Source organism: Phaethon lepturus, unplaced genomic scaffold, assembly GCF_000687285.1.
Source record: "Phaethon lepturus isolate BGI_N335 unplaced genomic scaffold, ASM68728v1 scaffold22060, whole genome shotgun sequence".
Lineage (NCBI taxonomy): Eukaryota > Metazoa > Chordata > Aves > Phaethontiformes > Phaethontidae > Phaethon > Phaethon lepturus.
In genome coordinates, this window is record NW_010512892.1 from 36,697 (window position 1) to 60,330 (window position 23,634).

The 23,634-nt window shown below is 36.5% G+C and overlaps 1 protein-coding gene across 1 annotated transcript in view; it reads left to right on the top strand.

Annotated features, from left to right (window-relative positions):
• Positions 1 to 23,634, top strand: part of TBCD (tubulin folding cofactor D) — a gene marked incomplete at its 3' end in the record, with an annotated part of 106,669 nt that overhangs the window by 36,561 nt on the left and 46,474 nt on the right. Inside the window, exon 14 of the mRNA XM_010288713.1 lies at positions 17,725 to 17,881. Coding sequence (XP_010287015.1) covers positions 17,725 to 17,881 — 157 coding nt within the window. The remainder of the gene's footprint in view (positions 1 to 17,724; positions 17,882 to 23,634) is intronic.

Below are 23,634 nucleotides of genomic sequence, written 5' to 3' on the forward strand. Positions count from 1 at the left end.
CTCTTTCCCCTTCATACTACATATGGTGTGTTGTGAGGTTTTTTTAAACAAAACAAAAATGCCAGATGCCAGACTTGAGATAGACACGCATGAAACTTTGCCATCTTTCCGCACCTAAATGTAGTCACAGAAGTGGCCTAGTTTTCGGCGGTGCTAGTCCCCTGCCACTGCTACCGGCTTGAAGGAGTTTTCTTTGAAAACTGAAGGAACATTCATGCCGAAGATGAAAGTGGAAATCTAGGTGGAGCTCTTGAGAGAGAAGTGGAGGTGGGTAGGATGAGAAGAGGCAGGTCCTGGCAGCAGCTGGTTATGGGGCAAGCCTGTCCGGCCGGTTGGGGAGAGAGAGGAGGGAATTTCCTGCTTTGGTGAAATGAGGGTGGAGAGGATTGGTTGCACTTGGGTAGCCGAGTTGGCTCTTCCAGAGACTGACCAACCCCCTCTTTTACCTGGCACGGCGTTTCCTAACAGCTAATCTCAATGGATACCTCAAAAGTGGCCAATCTCTCGAAGGATAAAACCACACCAATTTTCTTCCTCTTCCTAATTCAATTAAGAGAAATGAGTACTGCAATATCTGACTAATAGAATCTTCTGCTTCATAAACACATTTCACATTCTTTTGCTGTGTAGCACCTTACATATTGCATCTAGTTAGCACAGACACACAAGTGTCTTAATTCAGGTAAAAAAGTGTCTGACAGTAATTGATTTATAGGGGAATGATCTATCTGCCTGTCTTCAGAAAAACTAAGGTTGTGGATACTTTATACAGCCTAATGATTTGCTCAGTAGATAAGTCAGGAGGGCTTGTATCAGCTTGTTCCATTATGTTCACTGATTCTGAAGGCGTGAGAAACTCTCGGAGTCAAGTTCTCATGATTTTATAGGATGTGTTATGGCAGAGATCTAAAAACTGATGATTTCATCATGAACTATAAGCATCATTATCAAAATGATGACTGTTGCAAAACCACGTACTGTATCTATTGTGTTACCCGAAACTACAGGAATACTAATTGTAAGAGTGACTAGATAGCTTGATTTTTTTTTTTATTCTTTTTAAAAAAGAGCTTCTTACATAGAAGTTCGAATATTAAAATACTAAGTTTATGGAAAGAATTGCTGGTAATGACATTCTGTGAGATTTTGGTTAACATAGAGATGTTTTGCATTTCTTAAATCCAAGATCACTTAATAGAAAATGACATGCAACACATTATGAAAACTGAAGGCAAAGCTACAGAATTGCTGCTTGTTTCATCAGGTATAGTAATTCTAGCAAATTGTATTAAATGTTGTTTCTGATGTCATAGAAATGTTAATTTTGTTAAAGTAGTAATTGTGAAGGCACCCTGAAAAATGCAAAGCTGCTCTGCAAGTAGAAAAAACAATCAGTCTTTTTCTCAAAATTAACAAATTATTAAATGTTAGATAGCCTAAAGAAAAAGGAATGTGTAGAGAAGTAGCCTTTCATTTTTCAGGTTTTTAGCAAAGCTTTTTTGGTTGTTTGAGTTGGATACTGATACTGTAACAATGAAAAAGAAAAATTGGATTATACAGCATCATGTTAAAGTCTTGTCATTGGAGTCTGGTCAAAATAGTAGTTTAATATATTTAAAAAATCATATAGTACTTTAAAATATTTTAAATAATGATAGTCAGAATTCCCTTGAAAGATTAGGAATAATGCTTTTACATTTAAAAAAAAAATAAATTGAGGCATAGGAGGGGAGGTCCAGGTAGGAAACCGGTCTTTCTTTTTCTGCCTTAAGTGAGCTAGTTGCATTTATTTTTGACTAATGATGTATAACTAACGTGGACAGTTTGTAATGGACTCGGTCAAGTCAGTTTGTACCTGTTCTTTATATCTTCTTGGAAGTACTTGTAATAATTATTCTTGAAAAATAGATATTGTTGTCAAAACTCCATTGCATTCTTACTTGAACCATTTATGATAACAGTCTGAATTTGCATTCAGGTGCAGCACTTATAATAAAGAGATGTTAATTAGATTTTCTTGTTCTGCTAGCTTTCCTTTGCTTAATAATGAAAATTCCTGTGTGTCCTGTTCCCCCCCCACCCCGACTTTGTACTTGGTATTTAACTTTGATTCAAGTTATTCCTGTTCAACAGAGTATTAACTATCATTTCTTAATAAGATAAAATGTATCGTTGCAGTTTTAATGTTAGAAATTTAGAGCATTGGAGCTTCTTTGCCATGTGTACAGCAGGGGAGAATTACAACAGCTTTTTTTTTTTTTTTAAAATTTGTTTTGATGGCGTGCTCAGCCTGCAGACAGTAGCGCTCCCAGAACCTGCTGCTCTGACTTGAGAGGTGTAGAACAAGTAGTTTATTTTAAAGGGTGTTTACTCTTTTGTAAGCTTAGGCTAGCGTCAGCTAGATGCATGTTCTGTTTCTCTCTTTTACTATTTAATCCCTTTTTTCTCTCATGGTTTAAAAATGCCAGTAATAAAGCATTTTGAAACCCAGACAAAAAGGATAATTTCTCCTGCAATCTCTAAGTAAACACAGGACTATCTGGCAGAGGTACATATTTCATAATTAAAAAAAATTAAAACTATTTGATCCCACACATACAGCTGGGAAAGACATAAGTGCTTTAAAATAGGTGCAGGCAATTAAAACTGTCTCTGTATAAATAATGTTAGTTACTTACAGTTGTACAGTGTGTGTTTTGTGCTACCAAAATGAAAATTTAGTACTTTTACCAAAAAGAAAAATCAAAATAAGTAGTTGCTTTTTCCTTGAAGTTGAATGCTATAACTTGTGATATCCTTTAAAAATGGGAAAGAATTCTTCAGTAACAGGATGATAATTTTCATGTAACTTTTTTTTAGATTGATAATTTATTCCCTGCATACCTGATTTTAGAAATGCAGATAGTTATAAATTATTATAATTTTTTTCTTTCTAGTTTTGCAGTGTAGTAGTATTATTTATTTACACTTTTATTGAAAACAGGTTACTCAGATAATATTGGTTAAACTTGAGGTTGTCTTAGTTGTTTGTTTCTTGTCAATAGTGTACCTCCTCACGGCTTTCTAATCTGTAGCACTTTCCAACCCGAGACTGACAACTGCGAGTTTTCTTCCTTCTATTTTTAAAAATAGGTGGCTGCTACCTCCTTGCCTTTAACATATTGTCAAGTTCAGAAAACAAGAATATCATTTAACATTGTGTGTATGTGTGTGTGTATAAATATATAAACAAAAATGTACGTGGGTATAAGTATATACACACATATATGCACGTATGTATTCATACACACGCATACACACTTATATATATGTACATATATATATATGTGCATGTTGTTTTTTAGGTTTTTAAGTAGTCTAAATTGTTTAAGATGCCCAGTTGATCAAAGAGGAAATTTCAAAATGTCTTTTATTACAAGCAGGCATGGTAATTATATTTCTTTTTAGGACACTGCTTTAGCAAACTACGTAACAGTTTGTCATGCACACTCCATTATTATTGCAGTATCCTTTTGGTGATGTTGATCTCTCTGACCAGGAGTACTCACTGGGGTGGAGCATTTTGAAGGACATGCTATAATTAAAATATTGTGATGTGGCATTATTGCATAACTCAAGGACATGCCATTGTCACCTACCTAGAGTGTTGCAAGAACAAGATTTGTGAGTTTTATTCTACCTGAGATTTTTCCAGTGATTAACTACCACTCCCTTCTAAACTTCCAGTTCCTTTAAACTGAAAGATAAAATTTAACGCAACTGTTTGTTAATTAGGAGGAAACATGGGTGAGAGGAGTGGGTTGGCGAGGACTGGAAAGGAAGCGTGTGTTGAAGGTACGGACCGAAGAGGACTGCGTGCTTGTGTGTGAGTGCATGCATCTGGCTGTGTGTGTGCGTGCGTGTGAGAGGAAGTACAGAAATGGAGATTAAGTAAGCTGGTTAGGCAGCATGGATAAGAAATAAAAATCTTTGTAAATATTAAGTTAATAATTCAATGTCTTAATACACTTTAATTAATTAGAGAGAGTATAACTCAAAACACTCCCAATTTCCAGATGCTGGAAAAAATAATAAATCAAAACTGGAGTACCTTATTTTCGTACAAGCTTTTCCGATTAACCCGACACTGCTGTATGAAGAATAGTTGGCAGACTAAACATATCAACTTTAAGCAACACAGCTTTTTGTCATACTTCAATATAACACATTAACTTCTTTTATGAAAAAAGGTGCTTAAAACACTTTTCACCAACAAGAGTTAGTTCTTGTAAAAAACTTGCAAGAGTTAGTTTTTTTCTCAAACTAAAATATTTCCCTCTCCTGTTGAAACTTTCTGCTGAAAGCTTAAACTGGTGCAGTAAATGCACCTGCTAGGAATAACCTAGGCTTCTGAGGCAGCTGAAAAACGAACACCTCTGATTTACTTTTTAGATGTTAATATGAACACACTTTATTTGAAAAAAAAAAAATGCTCTAAAGAAAGGTACTTACCAGATACATAGATGTCTGAAACCTTCAAGGTGATCGCTGGTGGTAAGCTGTAGCTGTCACTGCTGAGAGAGAAGTACCTGTTCTCTGCTTGATCTCTAAGTGAAACTGCAGGAGGTTGTTTCAGGGGGAGGGACTTAAGAAGTGTAGGAGTTGAGCCCTCGGGGTGTAGAGATGCACCTGATATTACTCCAGCCTGAAGCTACGATTCATTTGTTTGCGTCCACTGCTTTCATTCAGCATTACCTCAGCATCTAAGCTATCGAAGAGAGCTCTTGTCGCTTTTGTGCCCTCCAACAACCAAGTTTTGCTCTAAACTGTAGTGTCTGTTCCTCTGAGTAGCGATCTGCAATGTTGGGTCCAAATGGCTTAGGTAATATACTGAGCTTTAAATGTATTTACCTTTTGTAGCAGTGACTCGTGAACAGCAGAATTGGCTGTACACAGGGGGTAGCAAAGTTTAAAAATACTAATTTTACTCTGTTATTAAAAACTGATGTTTTTTGTTGAATGCCTTTGTAGCTTTAATATTCCTGCTTTTTTTTTTTTCTCCTCTCCCTCTCCATTTTTATTTAAATCTTTTTGTCCTTCGTGAGTCTCCTTTCTGAAGGCGGGACTGAACTAACTCCAAGCTTGCTTGCCACAGGAACCTGCCAAAGCTTGCCTATAATCAACAGTCAAATGTACAGATCCTGTAACTGGAAAAGAGTCACCTCAGTAAGAAATTGATTATTACGTCTACATATTTGCTTAGGAGCTGTGAAATTGGATGGTGAAAGGAGGAAGTCAGCTGATCATCCATGGAGTAGTACTAGTACTTGCTTTTAGTTGCATTTCAGTTAAGAGTTTATACATGACAAATTTATTAGTGTATTTGCCAGTCATCTAGTGACATTGCTGAGTTGTTTAGCGAAATAATAACCTCTTGTATAGTAGTTGTGAAAGGAAAATCTTTTGATAGTTCTAGCTCTCTCTAAAAAGCATTCCTGATACTGAATGTAAAAACAAGGGGGTTTTTTGGCTACTAATTCTAATGTTACTTAAATGTTAAAATTTCTGTTCAAAACTGTTAAATTCAGCTGGATGAACATAAGAACCTTCTTGTTTCACCCACTGCTCTATAGATGAGACAGTTGCAGATTATTGACACTTCTAAAGATAGAAGTATGAATTTCATACTTGGCAAAAGTATGATCTTTTGAATAAAAATTAAGGAAACTGTCACTACAAAACCTGCTTAGGCAGTGGGTAAAAGTTGTTTTAAAATCAGTCGCTAAAGCAGTGTCTTAAAAATATTTTTAATGGTGTGGCCTTTATCTTGCTGGCATGGCTTATGGACATCTACTTTCCTATCTAGGTTTGCAGATCATCATCCTTCCAATGTAGTTTTTTGGAAAATTTTTCTGAATATAAGCAATCACTAATTTTAAGGTGGGAAAGGTGGTGCTTTTTTTTTTACTAAATTTTTTATTGTTATGTTCCGATAATGTGGCTTAGCAGTGTACAGAGATGTCATATTACTGTCTAGTTGTTTGTAAATCTTTTGGCTTTAGATGGAATAACAAGAGTGTTTGTAATCCATCATTCTTCCATTTACTTGTAAAATGTTTTGAAGAAGAGTAGTATATTAAAAATTCTACCTGCAGAGAAAGATCTTGTAGTGTCTGCATTCAGAAGCATCTCTGAAAAGACCTACAGAGAAAAGTCCTTTGCTTTCTCAACAAGGTGTTGTTCCGTGGTCCTCACTAGGCAGTAAATAGCCTTCCTTTCATGTCTGTAAGTTTGTGCTGTATCAATCTACATAACTGTCCTCATTTTTCTTCTGCAAATGTGGATCATTCCGTGTTGTCTGTAGTTGAGGGAAGGTACCATCAGGTTTCTTTTTTTGCATGTGATGGGGTTGAAGTAGGTTTCCTTGAATAGAATCAGATCCGATTTTTCGTTTTGGAAGAAAATTGCAAAGAAATTTCTGGCATCTAGAGGAAGCTATTGAAGGACTCCTGTAATATAGGTGACTGAACTGGGATAAGAGGCAGTCAATATTTGAACTTTGATTTTATTTTCCCCCCTTTCTGCCTATTTCCCCCTTCCCTGAGCTGGTATGTGGAGGGGAGACATGATGTCCAGTTGCTCCCTTGACCCAAGGAAAATGGCGTTTTAAATCTAGCCACTGGAAGTTGCTATTATTAGTCAGGTTAACTGAAATCAGCTGTGAACAAAGCAGAAATGGGAAAAAAAGAACAGCTAATGTAAACGCTTCTTGTCTTGGTGCTTAAAAATCCAAATCTGGGGGAGAAGATTCATTGGTGGACCCCAGAAAAGGAATGTGAGAGCTCCTGTGTATGTATACTTCTAGAAACAATAAAACTTGGTTGCAGTGATGTTGTTTCATCACTTATTTTTGTTAAGTCATTGTACTTGCATTGTGAGTATTAGATAAGTTGAACCCAGTCACATGTTGGTAGCACCCTTTTTAGTTTACCTGAGCACAAGTCAGATTAATTAAGAGCACAAGCAGGATTGACATAGTAAAATTTGGATGTATTGATACTTGTCTCCAAAGTTGCTTTTTCAAAAATATGATTATTTTTGTATCTCTGGAGGGCCGAAGCTGTAGTTTCATATTTTCTTTGATGTATAATATGCTACTTTGTTCTAGGTTCTGCTTAAAATTCAGTATCAAGTAAGCGTCGTTTAGCTGAAGTTGAATTTCATAGGTTTAATTACTGGAGCATAAAACTGCCATTCTATAAATGAAACTTCCTTCATGTTTTTATATGAATTTTTTGGCTCAGTTTTAGCACTAAGCAGAAAACAAAATGTTGCTAGCAGAAACAATACATACAAATGCAATAAACTTAACCTATTCTTGATGCACCACTTACCTAATTTTTATTTTCCTCTTGCACTTCGAAATTCCATTTCCTAGATGTATGAAAGAGTGCCAAGTGTTGCTCTGGTCAGTTATCAACTCCTCTGTTGATGAGATAACTCTTAAATTTCTGCTCTAACGCAAAGAATGGCCTCGGGGACTGAGTTTTTCTGCTGTTTTGACTTTACCTTGTATTGGTCAGAACTCTGACACTGGCTTTCAGAGGATGTCCACTGGTTGTCAGTCACGACAATGTTTGCATGTCTTTCTAGAGATGCCTTACACATTCATGAACTAGTTAGTTATTCCAGGAAAGAAGAACGATCATAGGTAAATGTGAATATTCTCATGTGGTTGAACACTGGTAGACATGGAGCTAGTGAAGCTTAGCTTGCCATGTAAAGGAAACATCTTAGAATTGCGTGACTGGCAATATTCACATCTATCTTTGTCATCTTAGTTATGTGTCTAGATGTGTGGCCTTTAGCGAAACATACAAGAAAGTCCTTTCTTCTTTCTTTGATCACTTGAACTGAAGTTATCAACAGATTTTGCCATCTGCATTAGCATGTTTGGACTAGGTTAATTCCATACCATTCCCAGAAGGGGGCAAATGTATTTGAATATAATTGCTGTAACTCATGCTGTGCCCCAAAACATGACATGATTCTTCTACAGTATTCTCATAATTATTTTCTTCTATCCCATATGAATAGTTATTAGTCTTAATGCTCTTCGAACAACACCTTTGAAATGTGCCTTTGTTTTTCATAACGTTTCCAGTCCCTGACTTCGGAGATATGTCTGGGCAGATTACCTTGCTGATGTTTGTGAGCCACTTGTTCATGATTTCTAGAGCAAATTATTTGTATGGGAAAAGAATAAAAGCGCAGCAGTTAATAGCATCTGCAGATCATATTTTTAGATATTTATTGTGGCCTGTGCTGTTAGAATTTGGCCTGGAACTAGGATGATCTTCCTTCTGGTTCCCATCCTCACCCTTGGGCAATGAAACATCTTGGGGGAAGTAGGTAACGTCAGAAATCGAGACTGTAGGCAAAACTATGAACTGTTTGTAAGAAGGGGTTTTAATAATCATTCTTTTCATTGCCAGTCATTCTAAGAGAGATGTGAAATGTACCTTTCTTCAGTTTCTACTTGATGCTCTGGTTATAATTCCCTTTTAAAATTTATTATTTTTAAAGTGTTTTTCATGCAGAATGTTTTTTCTTTTTCTGGTTTGATTTCAATACTTATGCTAGAGATTCTGAGACAGTTCTCTCACCTAGATGAAGTTTTTCTCATAGAATCCAGTAGTAGGACCTGAGTTGTGCCATGTGTAGTTCTATATGAAGTCAGTCCCACACGTTTTTCTTTGCAGCATAATTGGCGTTGTGCTGCTGTGATGCCACTCACAGAAAGAGAGCAGTGAGGCGTATAATGAATAGTCCTAGACTCAAAATATTTTTTAGCTTTCAGTTGTTCTTTGAAATATGTCAGATTTTATAAAGATTTATATGAATACTATATGTTGTCTACTATGTAAATAAATTTTAGAAGTGGAGAATATAAACCAAGTGAAATCTGATGTTTTATTCCATTTAAAAAATTGGTTCTTGAACTGTGGTGTGTCTGTTATATTTTTGAATTTGAAGTTACATGTTACCATTTAGCTGCAAAATTTCAGTTGTTTTTAGAATGGATCATGCAGCTAAATTTGCATGCAGGGAAAACTTTTTTTTCCCCAAAATGTCCAGAAGTCATTTAAAATCTTATGATCTGATGATGTCTATGTGTGGATTTCTACATTTGGAGTTGCAGCACTCCTAAATGAAACATTTCTTACTGTACAGCATATGCTAGGGACAAAAACTTATATTTCAGTGTGGTTTCAGTATGATTTCACATCTTTTGTTTTGTGCTGTATTTGTGGTTTTGTAGGCTTCAGACTATTATTTATAGGGTTTTTTTATTTAATTGGGTGGGGATAAATACTAAACAAACAAGAGAATCCTAGTTTACTTGAATTTCTGGTTTGCTTGTGAAAGGACGTTATTAAAATTTCTCTTGATGACAGCATACTATAAACTTTCTAGCTAATAAGGTGTGTCATATATAGGAACATGAAACTTCCTGGCGTTCTTAATATGTCAGTGGTGAGATTAAAAGTGTTCTGGTGTTAAACTCTCTCAAGGGCTTGCTGGCCACTGAATAGTCACAGCTGTATCTGCTAAAAGGCTAGGGACCTAAACTTTCCCTGCTTAAAGCCAGAGAAAGTCTCTTAAATGAAATTAGTGCTTCACAGTCAAAGATAACTTGCTCTTTTTTGTTTGTTTGTTGTTGTGCATTATGTGATCCGATTTTTTGTATAAAACCAGGTATGTTTAAAGTAAGGTTGGAAGCATTTGCATCTCTGAAGAGTAAGAAAAGGAAGCCAGGGAAAGAAGTGTGGAAGAACTATGTGGTTACACTTGCAATGAATTGGTGCTTGTTTTGGGAGGATTCCAGACAGAAAGACATTATTTTTGATCTGCCTGACGCCTTCTATACCTTTACCCATTCAGCGTGAATAGACTGAAACAATCCAACAAGCCCTCTCTCCTTTTTTAACTGTGGCAACAAGGAAGGCAAGATTTAAACAGAAGACAATAATGCTGATGAGATACACAGATAATGGCTAATTCAGAAGATACTGGTGGGTCAATGTAGGTGATCCAAATCTTGAAATTTTTTTTTTTAATCTCAGAATAAATGGAAAGGGTAGAAATAGAGAGAGTGGAAAAAACCAACTCATGAAGAACCAGACTTTATTTCTTCTGTTTATAAATTACCTTCAGAATAAAAGGAGAAATAAAAAAATTGTAAGAAGAAAGTAGGGAGCATTGAAGTCTGCAGTTAAGTACTGTTATTGAGGAGGCTGAGATAGATTTGAGAGGGGTCTTGGCAGGTTATGATGTCTTGGGATTCAATGACAAAATTGGTATGTGTTTTACCTTTTCAAGGAGGTCAGACATAATGCTACCAGTACCCAAAAAGACTCTAGCCTAGGGAAATATTTTGTATATCATTCTGCTGAATGATAAGCACATTGTTTAAATAGGAAACACGGATTATTTCAGTTGACACTTTTTCTCTCTTTTTGAAATGTCCCATTGTGAGGTACATTTCTGGTGAAAAGTTTCTATTGAAAGTCTCTCGTGCTGTCAGAAGGTTTCACATAGATGCAGCTAATCTCAATAGCAGATGCTACAGCTTTGAAGGAATATCTGTGTATGCATGACATCTGTGTCTGCAATGTTAAAATTCCCTCCGCTTCTGTTGCAAATATCTTATTAATTTGGTTAGAGTGGATATGTGTTCTGTGGTAGTACCAGATTATCTCTGTTCGTGGTACAGAGAATGCTTGCATATCTGCTAGTATTGATAAGAGACTGGATTCCTGTGTATTTTATCTGAGAATACAGAGAATGGTGCCTCCTGATATTTATATATAGCTTGATATACTTAGAAAAACCCAAACAAAGTCTGAAAAACTACACTCAGTTTTGCTTGTCCAATTTCACTGTGCCATTTATTAAAAGAAAAAGAAACCCCTAACAAAAAGCAAAATCAATACTGCTTTCACGTGTGTTGCAGAAAGAGGTTTAACTTAGACTAAGATTTAAAGAGTCTTATAGAAATCTGTTCTGTAACTTCTTAAATGTGTTTACATACTCTGATTTTAAGGATTACCACCTGTGTGTTCATATTCCAGAATAAATTGTTTGATACTGATTTGCAGCTGCCAGGGTTTTTGGAGGAGGAAGCATCAGGAAGTCAGGCTTCTGAAATGCGTTAGGCTATTCCGAGGTGGTAGTTAATTGTGAGGCTTTTGGCAAGATTCCAGGTACTTTTCATCATAGATACAGGAAGAAATGAAAAAAAGATCTACCCGTCTTAGGTGGACTCTCAGAAAATAGAGAACACCCAAACCTGAAAGGCTTGTTACAGAAGAATTCCTTTTCTTTAACACCCAGGTGAACTTCAAAAATGATGCGTGGTCTTGAAAATAGTATTTTGAAAAGTTATAATGTGTATGTCACCATAATAGTTTTCAAATTAGCGAGGAAGCATTATAAATAGTGCAGGTTTTTTTTCACTAGCCAGCAGGTATGAGCAAGAATAAATGCCGTAGCTGAAGCTGTAGCAGGAAAGATCCCTCCCCCAGTGCGAGTGGCAAATGGTGTAAATACTAAGCAAGGAATAAATGACAATGAATTGCTTCTAGCTTTTTCACTGTAGGGTTTATCTCAGTATTGCACAACCTTAGCCTAAAGGTTGGGGTTTCTTTGGTGATTTTTCTTTTCTGACGTGCAGTCTTAGAAGTTTACAAAATTTTTATACTCCTTCAGAGTAAGTAATTCATTTGCTTAGCAGGATTCCTTCTTAAGCCTGTTTCTTCATGTCTTTAAACTGCAGTTTGCTACTGGTTAAGTTAAAAGAAGAGCTCTGTTAGCTGTAAACCTGTATGTATGTCTCTAGTATGACTTTGGGTATGAGTGGATAGATGAATCTCCAAAGTATTCAGCGCTCTGTGTTTTGGAGAAGGTAGATCAATACTGTCTTAGGTCAGCTGCAGGCCTTGCAACATAGCCAGGTGTAGGGGTGCTTAAAGATTTTGAGTTTTTATGGCTGCATTACATAATGATGTTGGGATAGACTGGCCAAAATCCAGCTCTGTCTGCTTCCTCCTTGGCCCCCTGCCATACTCAAAAGCTCACACTGATTTCGGTGTTGTAGCACTTCTGCAAAAGTGCCATTGGTTTACTGAAGCAGATACCTGGGAAATGAGAGCTAGTGTCCATTTCTTTTAAGTAATTTGAATAATATTGAAGTAATGTGACTGGTATCAAACAGTAAGACTTTGGCAGAGATGTAGTTAGAATGCAGTTCTTTAGGGCAACATCCGAGTTAACCAACAATCCCTTCTCTCTGCCTGAAAGCCAGTCTTTACATTACATATTTTCCTCCCTCAGCAGCGAGGCAGACAACAATCTCCTTTGCTGCCCAGCTGTGATTCATCGCTGGAGCAGGTCTTTCCTGTGTGCTGACTGAGATAGGTCCATGGAAAAAAAATCACGTGATCATATAATTAAAGACTCTCTTAATTCATTACGTAGCGAGAGACTGAACTGAGATTGCAACCAGACAGACACAGCCCATCATAGTCACGGGTTAGAAAATGCTTATTTGGTTTGTGGATGTGCATATATATAGCCTTATATACGTGGGTCAGCGTTAAGAATTGCGAGAAAGTTATGGCAGCTTCAGAGCCTTCAGCTGTTAAATTCTCACATATCTTCTGAGCATGCATGAACTGCGATACTGCTCCCTTCTTCCCTGGCAAACGCCTAACTAGGTCGAACTTGGGTGCAGGAATGAGAGGAGAGGCCACCTGTTGCTGGTTTTTTAGGCACTCACCCTACAGGATGCAATGTTAGAGCATTTCACAGGAACCTTGAGACTTTTTTGACGGACAAAGCAACACATGCATTTTCTGATCCTCACTGGAGAATTTATCCTCTGGACACAATAGCTCTTTAAGAGTAAATTCTGAAGGAGACAGCTTGTGTAGAAAATGAGAACAAATCATAAACGTTTGGCAGAACTTTAAACAAATACTTATTTCTGATAATGGGCCTAACCCAAAATTATCTATGTTTGCATCTGTGTTGATATATTAAATATTAGTATAACAGCACTAATGAAGTTATGATTAGGACCTGCCCCTCTTTCTGAGAGAGGTTAGAGTGCCATGTAAGAGCATGTGGTCTCAAATTTGAAATTCTTTACATTGAAAAGCCAGAGTTCTTTTTTTAGCATATGAATGATAGTGATAGGTATGCTATTTAAAACGCGGGAAGCTGACATACTGTAGATACGGCTGTTTACACTTTTTTTTTATGCCTGAGGCTCACAAAGAGGATGAACAAACCAAAGGACACTTCTTCAATGAGTTAGTTTTGTTGAAGAAAAAAAATCCAAGAATAGAGTTATTATTCCGGTTATTGATACTAATAACTGTGTTTAAGCTTCATAATTAATTAATTGTAATGTTCTTGGCTGCCCCTGTGGTGACATTGTGAACAATACTTCCTTTAGTAATAGCAGACGTCCATTATCTTGTAGTATATTTTTCTTATAATTCTGAAATAGAAAGTTTTACAATATATTACGTATGAATTGAGAAGGCTTCTCTGCATAAACAGTCCATATAAAAATGTAAGACTTATCTAAAAGGTAACAGTAGCTTAATCTGTTTTAAGAGTGGCATATTTTAGTTTTAAACTAAATTTAGACAGTTGTTAATTAACTTGAGACCCAGTGAACAAATCTGTTTTAAATGAAATAAGGTTGACATGAAATTTTGCAGTTTTCTTGTGGAGACAAGACCTCAGGCTAAGGAACAGGTTTTTGTTGTTGTTTGTTTGTTTGTTTGTTTAATTGCTGTATTTGTATGTTTTATATGATAAACATTGCAATAAATAAAAAAAAATTACCATCTGAAGTTAAAGTAACATAGGGCTCCTGATGGCATGTGTTACTCTCTAGGTTTGTGTAAAGTTATTTTTTTAAAGGAATAGTACGAGGCATTTTTTATTTACATCTATGTGACCTTTCAGTATACAGTATCCTCCATAAGCTTTCTTAAATAGTTGTTTAGTGTTCATCACCAGCACCTGAAAGGCGGTAAGCATCTGATTGTTGAAAAACTGTGTTGAAAAAGCAAAATATCTGTGCAACCTGTCTCCAGTATGAGAAAAAAAAATCTGTTTGTAATGCTTTGAAGCCAGAAGTTGTTTCTTTATTTTCACAAGGCTTGAGCAAAGAGCTGTGTTGCAACCTGCAGTTATGTTGTTAGGTAAGGCAGGGTGGAGTGTAGCAGGTGCTTATTAATACCTCTAGGCTACAGGTAAAGGTGACTGTATTTTCTTCAGCGTTCACAGACCTAAACAGGTGGATATTGTTTTAATAATTGGGTTGAGAGTGGACACTATTTATCCTCTTTTTTTTAAAGGCAAACCTTTAATGTAGATCTATGAAAGAAATGGTAACTTTTAAAGTTAAGTAACATTTCAGGTCTTCTCGTTGTATCTACCAGCTCCCTACTTTTAAATAAAAAAGGCTTGTTCATGATTTCAAAACTAAAGGAATTTGTCTCTGCCCTTCCAAACTAAAATGAGTTTCTTCTGGATTTTTTTTTTCCTAAGGCTTTTTTTATTTGTGTGGGTTTTATTTGGTTTTGGTTTGGTTTGTTTTTTTTTTTTGATAAATTGATTTTAGGTAGGAATTTGACAGTATTTTAACTCTGAAAAATTGAAACAATATAGAGCAGCACGGTACAACACTGTGGCCATACTGAATATTTGAGAGGTGGTTATATGATGAACTGAAATTGCATAACAGATAGAAAATGCAGAGGCTGACTACACAGCTTTGAACTTCATTGCTGCTTTGTATATCAAAGCAAGCTCTGGAAGAGTGTGAATGTGAATGGCTAAAATCAGAGAAAAATGTTAAATAAAATTTAACCTATTTTGTGTTTAGACTGAAGATGAAAATTGTACATGCGAGAATGTGAACACAGAGTCTGTCAAACTCGATTAGGAAGGTCTTTTCTATGATATTTCATTTACAGTGGACTAAACACTGTGGATGGTTTTGCCTGGACTGCTCCTTCATGACTTCCTTCAGCCAGGCTCCTCTGACGTTGCAGGAAGCCATAGCAGAATAAACCCTGCACTGGGTTTGAAGAATTCTAGGGTTAAGACTGAAGTGAAACCTGGAATTTTTGGTGGTGTTTCTTTTGGGTATTTATGGCTCTTAAATAGCAACAGGAAATGTAATGCTGGACCCACTTTTTCAAACATGCAAATACTTGTCAGGACCAGTTTTTATGTAGTATTTCCCATAGTCCACAGTTTACCAGTAAATATTCTACCAGTGATAGCATGAAAACAGATCAGTATTTCCCTTGTTGATGTTGTAGTATTTGTACTTACTTAGCCCGTACTGCTGCATACTTCACCTTTTTTCCCCTGTTTTTTGCCACCTTCTAAATGTCTACTTTTGTACCCTTCCTTTGCCTTACCCTCCTTTGCTTGTCAGACTTGCAGTCATGTTGTTTCTGTTGCAGCAGCAATGCTTTGAGTCCCAGACACAGGAGTATAGGGCATCAGAGGCACGAGTCCAACGGCCTGCTGCGAGATAATGGCGAAAGCTCGAGCTGCTCAGAGAAATACTGCTGCTGTTCCTGGCGTTTTGGGTTTTTTTTTAGTATCTGCTGTTACAGACCCCTGGCAGCATCACCTCTGTCATAGGCTGACCCTAATAAGCCAGGTGCCATTTGGTATTGACTCTACTATTTGGGAAACTAGTGGCCTGAATTGAAAAAACAGGTATTTTTTTTTTTTTAATATAGATGATACAAATGTGAGGAGCTGCTTGTGGGTCCTTCCTCCACGTTTCCTTCAGTGCACAGAGAGATGAAGCATGCACTCACAGCTGTCTAAAGTAGCTGGAGTAATCACCCTGTGCTGAAGGAAATTTGCAGCAGCTTTGCAAAATTGCCTTTGGCGTCTGTTTTAGTGTTCCTGTAGAACCAGCTAACTCAATTTTTTTCATCAGTTGATGCAGCATTTTTCAAAACAAGCTAGTCAACATTTTTAAAGATTTTTATTGCAGTTTCTTTCAGAATTGGGATGTGCCCAAATATCCATCTGTCTTTGCTATATCATTGTTCCTGAATGGGAATTGCTTTTTTCCCCCATGTAGTGCTTGTCCATCCCTCTGATTACTGCTTTATTTTCTTTAGTAGTTTAAAAAGAATTTAAATGGCATTTTAACAGTTTACTTCTCCATTTGTGGTGCGCTTTTTTTTTTGTTTGTTTAAAATAGCAGGTATACAGTGATGAACTATACATTGAAGTGTAATTATTTTGTGATTATATCCACTGAAGTATATCCAGGCACAGTTTGCTAATGAAATACACTTCAGTGATCCCATTTCTTGTTCAATGGGATCACCTTTTGACAAGCATTTTGTAAGGAAAAAAGATGCATTTGATGGATTTGGTACAAGAAAAAAAAATCAAGAGTGGAATTATTTATGTTTTTCTAGAGGCTGTTGTTTCTACAGACATTATTCATTTATTAAAGACATGCTATCTGGAGAGAGATGTATTCAAATTATATATCTGGATTTGCAGATACCAAAGGAAAGCCCTCTGGGGAGCCTTGCATACTTATAGTACTTCTTAAACTGTGGCACTATATTACTAGAACTATGTAAGAGAGCTCTGTATGTTTTTGGAAGCTCTCTTATCCAAAGAAAAATGTTACTGACTTCTGCAGTTTTGATGGGGATATAAGCATGAAAGTGAAGTTCTTAATCTACTTGTTTACACAAGCTTATTTTTGTCACTTCCTTATTATAACAGTACCTGTGTTAGAAGACCTTTGTGATAAGATTCCGGGATCCTTATTTGCCTTTACTTCTGTTTTACTAATTCACTTTCTCTGTTTTCCCCAATATGATTTTAAAAAACCCAAAACAAACAAACAAACAAAGAAAAGAAGAGCTGTATTCTACTGCTGTCCCACTGCAACGGTATCCTGTGGCTCCAGTGCTCAGCCTGGGCTTATGTTCTGTGCAACAGCGTTTCCTCTGGAGCTCCCTCAATAAAAGGTGGCACAGAGACGTATGTTATATTGAGGTCTGTGGCTTTTAGGCCTTTATTGGCTAAAACATGCTCACTCTGAAGTTTCTCAGGTTGGCCATTAAGTCAGGAAACAGTGCTTGACACATGCATTTCTAAGAGTTGCCTTGGATAAGGTGGCTATTTAATCTGTTGAATTTTGGATCGTGGTTTATTTCATGAACACAGGTAATGCCACTCTTCTCCCAGAATGAAGCTCTGTGTTCTGGAGTATATGTCATTAAAGAGAACCTGAGACTATCAGTCGAGGATGGTTTTCTAGGTCAATAAGGGGAATCAGAATCAGTATCACTGAGTAATAAATTATGTGTGTTACTTCTTACATAAGCCCCTTGCTTTAATCCTCATTGAATTATATGTGAATGGAATAAAAAAATAAACTGCTACCAACAAAGAAACAAACTAGTGTATTAAAATAAAAATTCTCCTTTCTAATTAACTTCAAAATTAGCACATATTAAGAGCCATGCTTTCCTTTTTTTCAGGACAGACAACTCCACCCTGTGTCTTTTCTCTAATGATCGCTGAATGTTCTTATACTTTTCTTTTTTTTTGGTTTGCAGTATTGTCCTAATTGTTGCGTTTTTGCATTTTTTTATTTAACAGTTGTTCCTGTCATTTTGAAAGCGCTGACATATGATGAGAAGAGGGGGGCGTGCAGCGTGGGTTCCAACGTGAGAGATGCAGCGTGCTATGTGTGCTGGGCCTTTGCTCGTGCTTATGATCCTGCAGAACTGATACCATTTATTAATAAGATTTCAAGGTAAGTTGTGGCAATAAGAAACAGAGGTATTTACAGCTAATTCTTAAAATCTATTCAAAATTAGGAAGGAGCTGGAAGTTAATCTAATTCTATATCTTCTAGACGTTAATAACCTAGGAGTCTAATGCTCTTTTAAGACATTTAAAATTAGATACTGACCAAATATATGATACATCCATTTAGGGGAAACACCTTCATGCTTAAGAAGTAGTTGGTACGTCCCATATAACGTGAATGAAATTCATTGATATCTGGATATTGTTCGCCAAGGAATGGATATTTTTGTTTCTCTATGATAATTTCCTTCTGTTTATCTGGCATAAGAAAACTAAAAAAATTCTAACAATATTCACTGTAAGAAGATTCAGATAAATTAGCAGAGGCTTTGAGGCGAGGGTGGTGTTGTCTGTTGTCAGCTTGGTCACCTACTTTATGGTTAGCTCAGCAAAACGGATTCAGGAAGTTTAAGAAGATTGAATGAAACGTTAGTGCACTAGAGGTAGAAATAACAAACCAATCTGAAGTTTGGGAGTTGCTGTATGGAGTCACAAAGTGCTGGAAATATTAGAAGAAGAGACAATGTACGGAAGAAGTTACTTCTTACTTTTTCAAGTGAACACTTGTTTCTACTGATCCAGGAGTTCTAGTACTTCATCAGATGGGTATGATGCAAAGAATGTAGCATGTCTTTATCAACCAGCTTGCAACTTGCAAGTTGAGCAGGTTAGGTCTAAAAGGATAAACTACACTTCAGCTCTTCTCTAAAGAGCCATTTCAGAGCCTCCTGGTTCTTCTATACAATTTATAATTTTCATTTTGAAATGTTCCAATTCAAAGGATATTTTGAGTAGATAATACAATGACTTCAAGTTCCTAAAAGTGGTAAGAACTTGAGCTTTGCAGAGTGATCCTGAATTCTTAGTAACATACCACTTGAAAAACTGAGTTTTTATTTATTGTAACTAATTTAAATTTATTGTAATTAAAAGGAGGTTTTGGTTAAAGTTTAAAATACAAGAGAGTATTTTTTGTCTTTTGATACATTTTGTTTGTATAGAGTACCCCCATCCAGAATGACCACTGTGCTAATCTCTACTTACCGTTGAATGGAGATGCATGCAAGTATTTCTTTTTCAACCAGTGGTTACTGTTTCAAAAGACTTTCAAGAGTCAAACTTCAAAAGATGCCCACATCAAAATCTGTCACACTGCAATGGTGGACTAGAACTTGGTGCAGCTTTTCCCTTAATATGGAGGATAATGCTGTAGATACAAACTGGTTTTACCTTTTTCTTTTTTCTTTTTTCTTTCTTCTCTTGCTTTTCCTCCTATTTGCTGGTCTTGTGGGATTCTGTCTTCAGCATTTAGTCTTTTTGTTGGCAGTACACTGGCTGACATTTCAAGGTGTCTTTAATGGGTGATTTGCACTGCAAACACAAAGAGGTAGCTTCTAACAGTTTCTTGGCAGGCTTTTAGTGCACCCATTGATAGTAGCCACTCAGGCATCTTTCTCTCCATCTTGAGGGGTTTTGATCAGTGGTCATTTCGTATTATCTTTTTTTTAAAGAAAAAAAAAAAGTTTGGACTCTATAGTGATTTGAGGTCCTGGATATCTGGTTCTGTTTCTAGGGCTGCCTTGTTTCCAGATTGCTGACAGAATGATTTCAATTACTGTATGTGTCCATCTCCGCTAAACAGCCTTGTTTGGAAACACGGGATTACTTTCTTAGCTCAGCAGGTTCCCAGAGAATATATGACTTTTTCTTTCTTCTTTAGAACATGTTTATAAAGTTCTTTGGCACAGTCTGTAAGCCCTACATACCTACTTTTATTCCTTGATCCCACTGTACTGTACCCTTGCTGGTCTCTGATGTTCTTCATCCTTGTATCCTCACTTTCCAATGCTGGTCCATTATCGCAGGATCACATAACAGTGTCTCTTATCTGTGTGGTACTTGCTCCTGGGGTTTTTTGAAACCTTGATAAAATCTTTCTGTCTAAGAATCTGATGTCAAATTTCTTGAGGCCAAATGCTGTTTTTCTTTCTTTTTTTAAGTTGTCGTCTCTTTTTCTCCAAAGTGAGCAGACAAAATTTCTAAGACATCTTAGCCTTGTGTCTCTGATAAAGCAGTTTCATATTGTTTTGATCATGTTTCATCTACAACAGAATACAGACAGAAGGAGAGGAGTTTTGTCACACCAAGTTGTGCTATGACATGATGCCATGCACTGTTTCTGGATGAGAATGCGGTGCTCCAAAAAAGACCCACTTTAGTTTAAGCATGCTAGAAATAGTGGTATTCGCCATAGTAAGTCATTAAGGAAATATTTTCTTTTGAAGAGTCATATTTAATTCAATTCTATCTGAGTTCATGGTAAATTATGTATTGTATGAAATTCTTAACAAAAAGGTACCTATAGATGTGTTTGTGCAGTGAAATAATCATGTGATTACATCTTGGGTTGTATTCCTGTTTTTAATCTAACCAATGGTAGCAGTGAAAGCACAGAATGTTAACAAATATTTCTAACAGGCTGTTATCAGCTGTGCAGAGTTATTTACTATCTTTAAACTCACAGGAATACTTGTGGCAAGGAAATCTTCAGGATGAACATAGGCATACCAGTACTAAAGCCTGGTTCAAAAGGTGCTTTTTGTAGATTTGGGCAGCAGCCTTATGAAAATAAATCTTCTGCTTCCTTTCTCTGACTTAGTTGAACAACTTTAAGGTTTCTTTTAAGGTCTGGCAAGCTTGTTTGTTGTAAAACTTAAAAAAGCTGAAGTGTGAGTGTGTAAGCCTTCTGTTTATCGGAATTCTTCTTCTGTTCGTGATGCTTTGAGCAATGTATTTCTTCTACTCCTTTCATGCTAGCATGGTGCAAAACAATGTTGTTCTCCATATGTTAGGTGCAAGCTCACTGTTTTGATTTTACATGATCTGTGGTATTTTGTTTTACTGTCACAAAGCTGTTTGTGGGAACTTGTGGTCAGGTATGAAGAATGTAATGTTTCTGAAAAAGCTCCTGTCGTTTAGCTTTCAGACTGTTCTGGAAACAAATTCTTCTTTTCTTTTTAGGAAAATGTCATATGAGAATAATTGATTTCTTCTACCTATGGTAGTAATACCAATTAACACTGTGGCTATGCCAGCTACGACAACTTCAATTGTTTGGAATAAGTTGGTGGAGTGGAGATAAACACAGGGTGGATGGCAGGGGGAAAGCTGAAAATTGCTTATGATCAGTTGTAAGGTGTTGTGGTTTGTATATGCTTAGTTTTCTAACAGCTGTAGAGTATTTTAGCAAGTATTAATGCTATATTAAGGCTTTACTTTAAAATCTTTGTAGTTATGTTGGCCATACCTTTTCTAAATATAATCAGCTCTTGAAGGTAAAATTGCCACTCCAAAGAGAAACGGTGAAGAAAAAAATATTCAAATACAGTATGACACACAGTTTCACCTATTGTGTCAGCAAGCCGATAATTACATACAGCTTTTTTTTAAATCTAGCCTTAGGTGTGTCACTGTTTTACTTAAAGAAGAGTCATACTTCTAGCCACAAGCAAATTGTTGCTACCCTTCAAAAATGCAGAACTCAGCATCTTGAAACAAAGTACATAATATCCATTGTGCACTGAATTACACAGCAAAAAATCTGTCTATAAAAGAATACAAACTATTAGATTCTTACAGAAAAATAATAAATTGTTTACCCGAAAGGAAAACTACTGCCTCCTTAAAAACATGTAATGAGTGATTGCGATCCTGAACTGTTTGCTTAGTCTTGTTGCTGGAAATTGCAGATGGTTTATTCTTCATTCACAGCCTCTAACACTGCTGTTTAACTAGCTGGAAGAACACAGATAACGCTGACCGGGGAGCGTAAGTAGCTGGTTGCTGCACAGACTCGAAAGGCAAGGCAGTCACCGTGGTAGAGTAAGCGCACTGGTGGTAACTAGAAGGTGTTGAGTTAAACGGCAGCCGCTTCATGTCTTCCTACTTCATGTCATGGCCTTTGGCACGTGTTAGTGTATCTTGTCAGGAAACTCACCTGGGTACTGAAATATGGAAGAAGTATGCTACTTAAACTGGGTCCTGCCCCACAACCCGTTCAGACTGTGGTACAGTAGTTAAAACTTAAAGCAGAGAGGTGGGTGGTGGGGTTTTATTTTCTTCCTTTTCTTGCCTGCACAGTTGTATCATGGTGTAATGTCATAAAGGGACATAAATAATTCACTTTTGACTAGTGAAAAATCACCTTAAACTGCATGAAATAATACTTTTAAAGTAAAATTTATGACCATGTTTTAAAGAAGAATCTGTCTCCATATTCAGTGATAGCTGTTTCTTCTCTGCTTTCTTAGGAATGTTCTGTTATTAAGTGACAAAATTGTCAGAATATTGAAGTTGCAAACTTAGATTGCTGTACTTCAGAGATCAGCCCTTTTTCTTCCTGACCTTACCACTCTTCTTTTAAGGAGGGGGAAAAAAAAAAAAAGAAAGAAGATAGAGAACACTCATTTGAAATACTTGCCCGAGAGTTTTTCTAATAGTACTTGCTCTTATTTTTACATGTCAGTATTTTTTCCCTATCCATATTTCAACAAGATACACTTACTCACATTTGCTGCTTTATTTTTTTAAAGTCCAGTTAAACTGGTTTCTAAAACCTTGCCTGATCTATTCAAACTACAGGACCACAAAAATAAAATTCTTGGCAAAGTAGATGAAACTTCACTTTTAGTGCCAGATAACCTTACTACGTTTTGAAATACTTGCATGTACTGAAGTTGCTATTCAGGCCTATCTTTATAAAAGGACTACTTGACCGAGAATTCTTTTTTCTCTCCCAGTCTCTACATGCATGGTCTCTTTTTCAAGTTACCTATGAGGAAAGTTAAACATAATTTAATAACTTGGAAATAGGGATAATTTGATTCCTGCCCCCTTGGGTGTGGAAGTTACTGTCTGTGAAGTGGCAGGTGCACACTGAGCAGCTGAGCTGTTTTGTTTAAAACCTAAACAAAAAATAAAAAGGAAAACATGCTTCTACTCTATTATCCACTTATAGTGATTAAATTGTTGCTGGCTATCTTAATTATTTGGAACTGTTGCATAGTCAGAATGTAGTTTAATTTATCTGTCATTCGATGGGGTAGGTAATCAATACAGGAATCGTTATTTGAAAGATCTAATTGCTATCTCCCGTTCAGCAGAATACTAATACAAATGGTGCGTACAGTGTAGGAGTGCAGGCGGCTTTGTCTTCCCTGCGGTGGTGCGTTGTTTTTGAAGAGGGGAAAAAAAAAAAAGGAAGGTGTGGCTATGGATGAATGATGTAGCTTGCTCCAGGGCAAGATTGTCCTGCAGAATTGGGGAAATCTGAAGCGTTGCTTTGAGCTACATCTTGTACCATGATGAAATATTGAGAATAGCTTTCTTCTTTTATGTATTTGAATGTTGCCTTCAGAAGAGAGTTGTGTACCTACTGTGTCTTGCACTTGTGTAAAGTTATTTCCCGCAGGGGCATCATATGTCTTTTTTTTTTTTTTTTCTTTTACTAGCAGGATTTATAACTCTTATTCTAAGTATTTTCATGCTCTTTTTCTATATATGTATTTATTTTAATTTCATTATTTTACCCCAAAACTTTGGGATTGGAGTAACACACTGAACATGGTAGGACGTTGGGTGGCTAGCAGAAAGTATGAGAGCTCGATGTTAGCTGCGATAGAGGGAATGTGAAAGTAC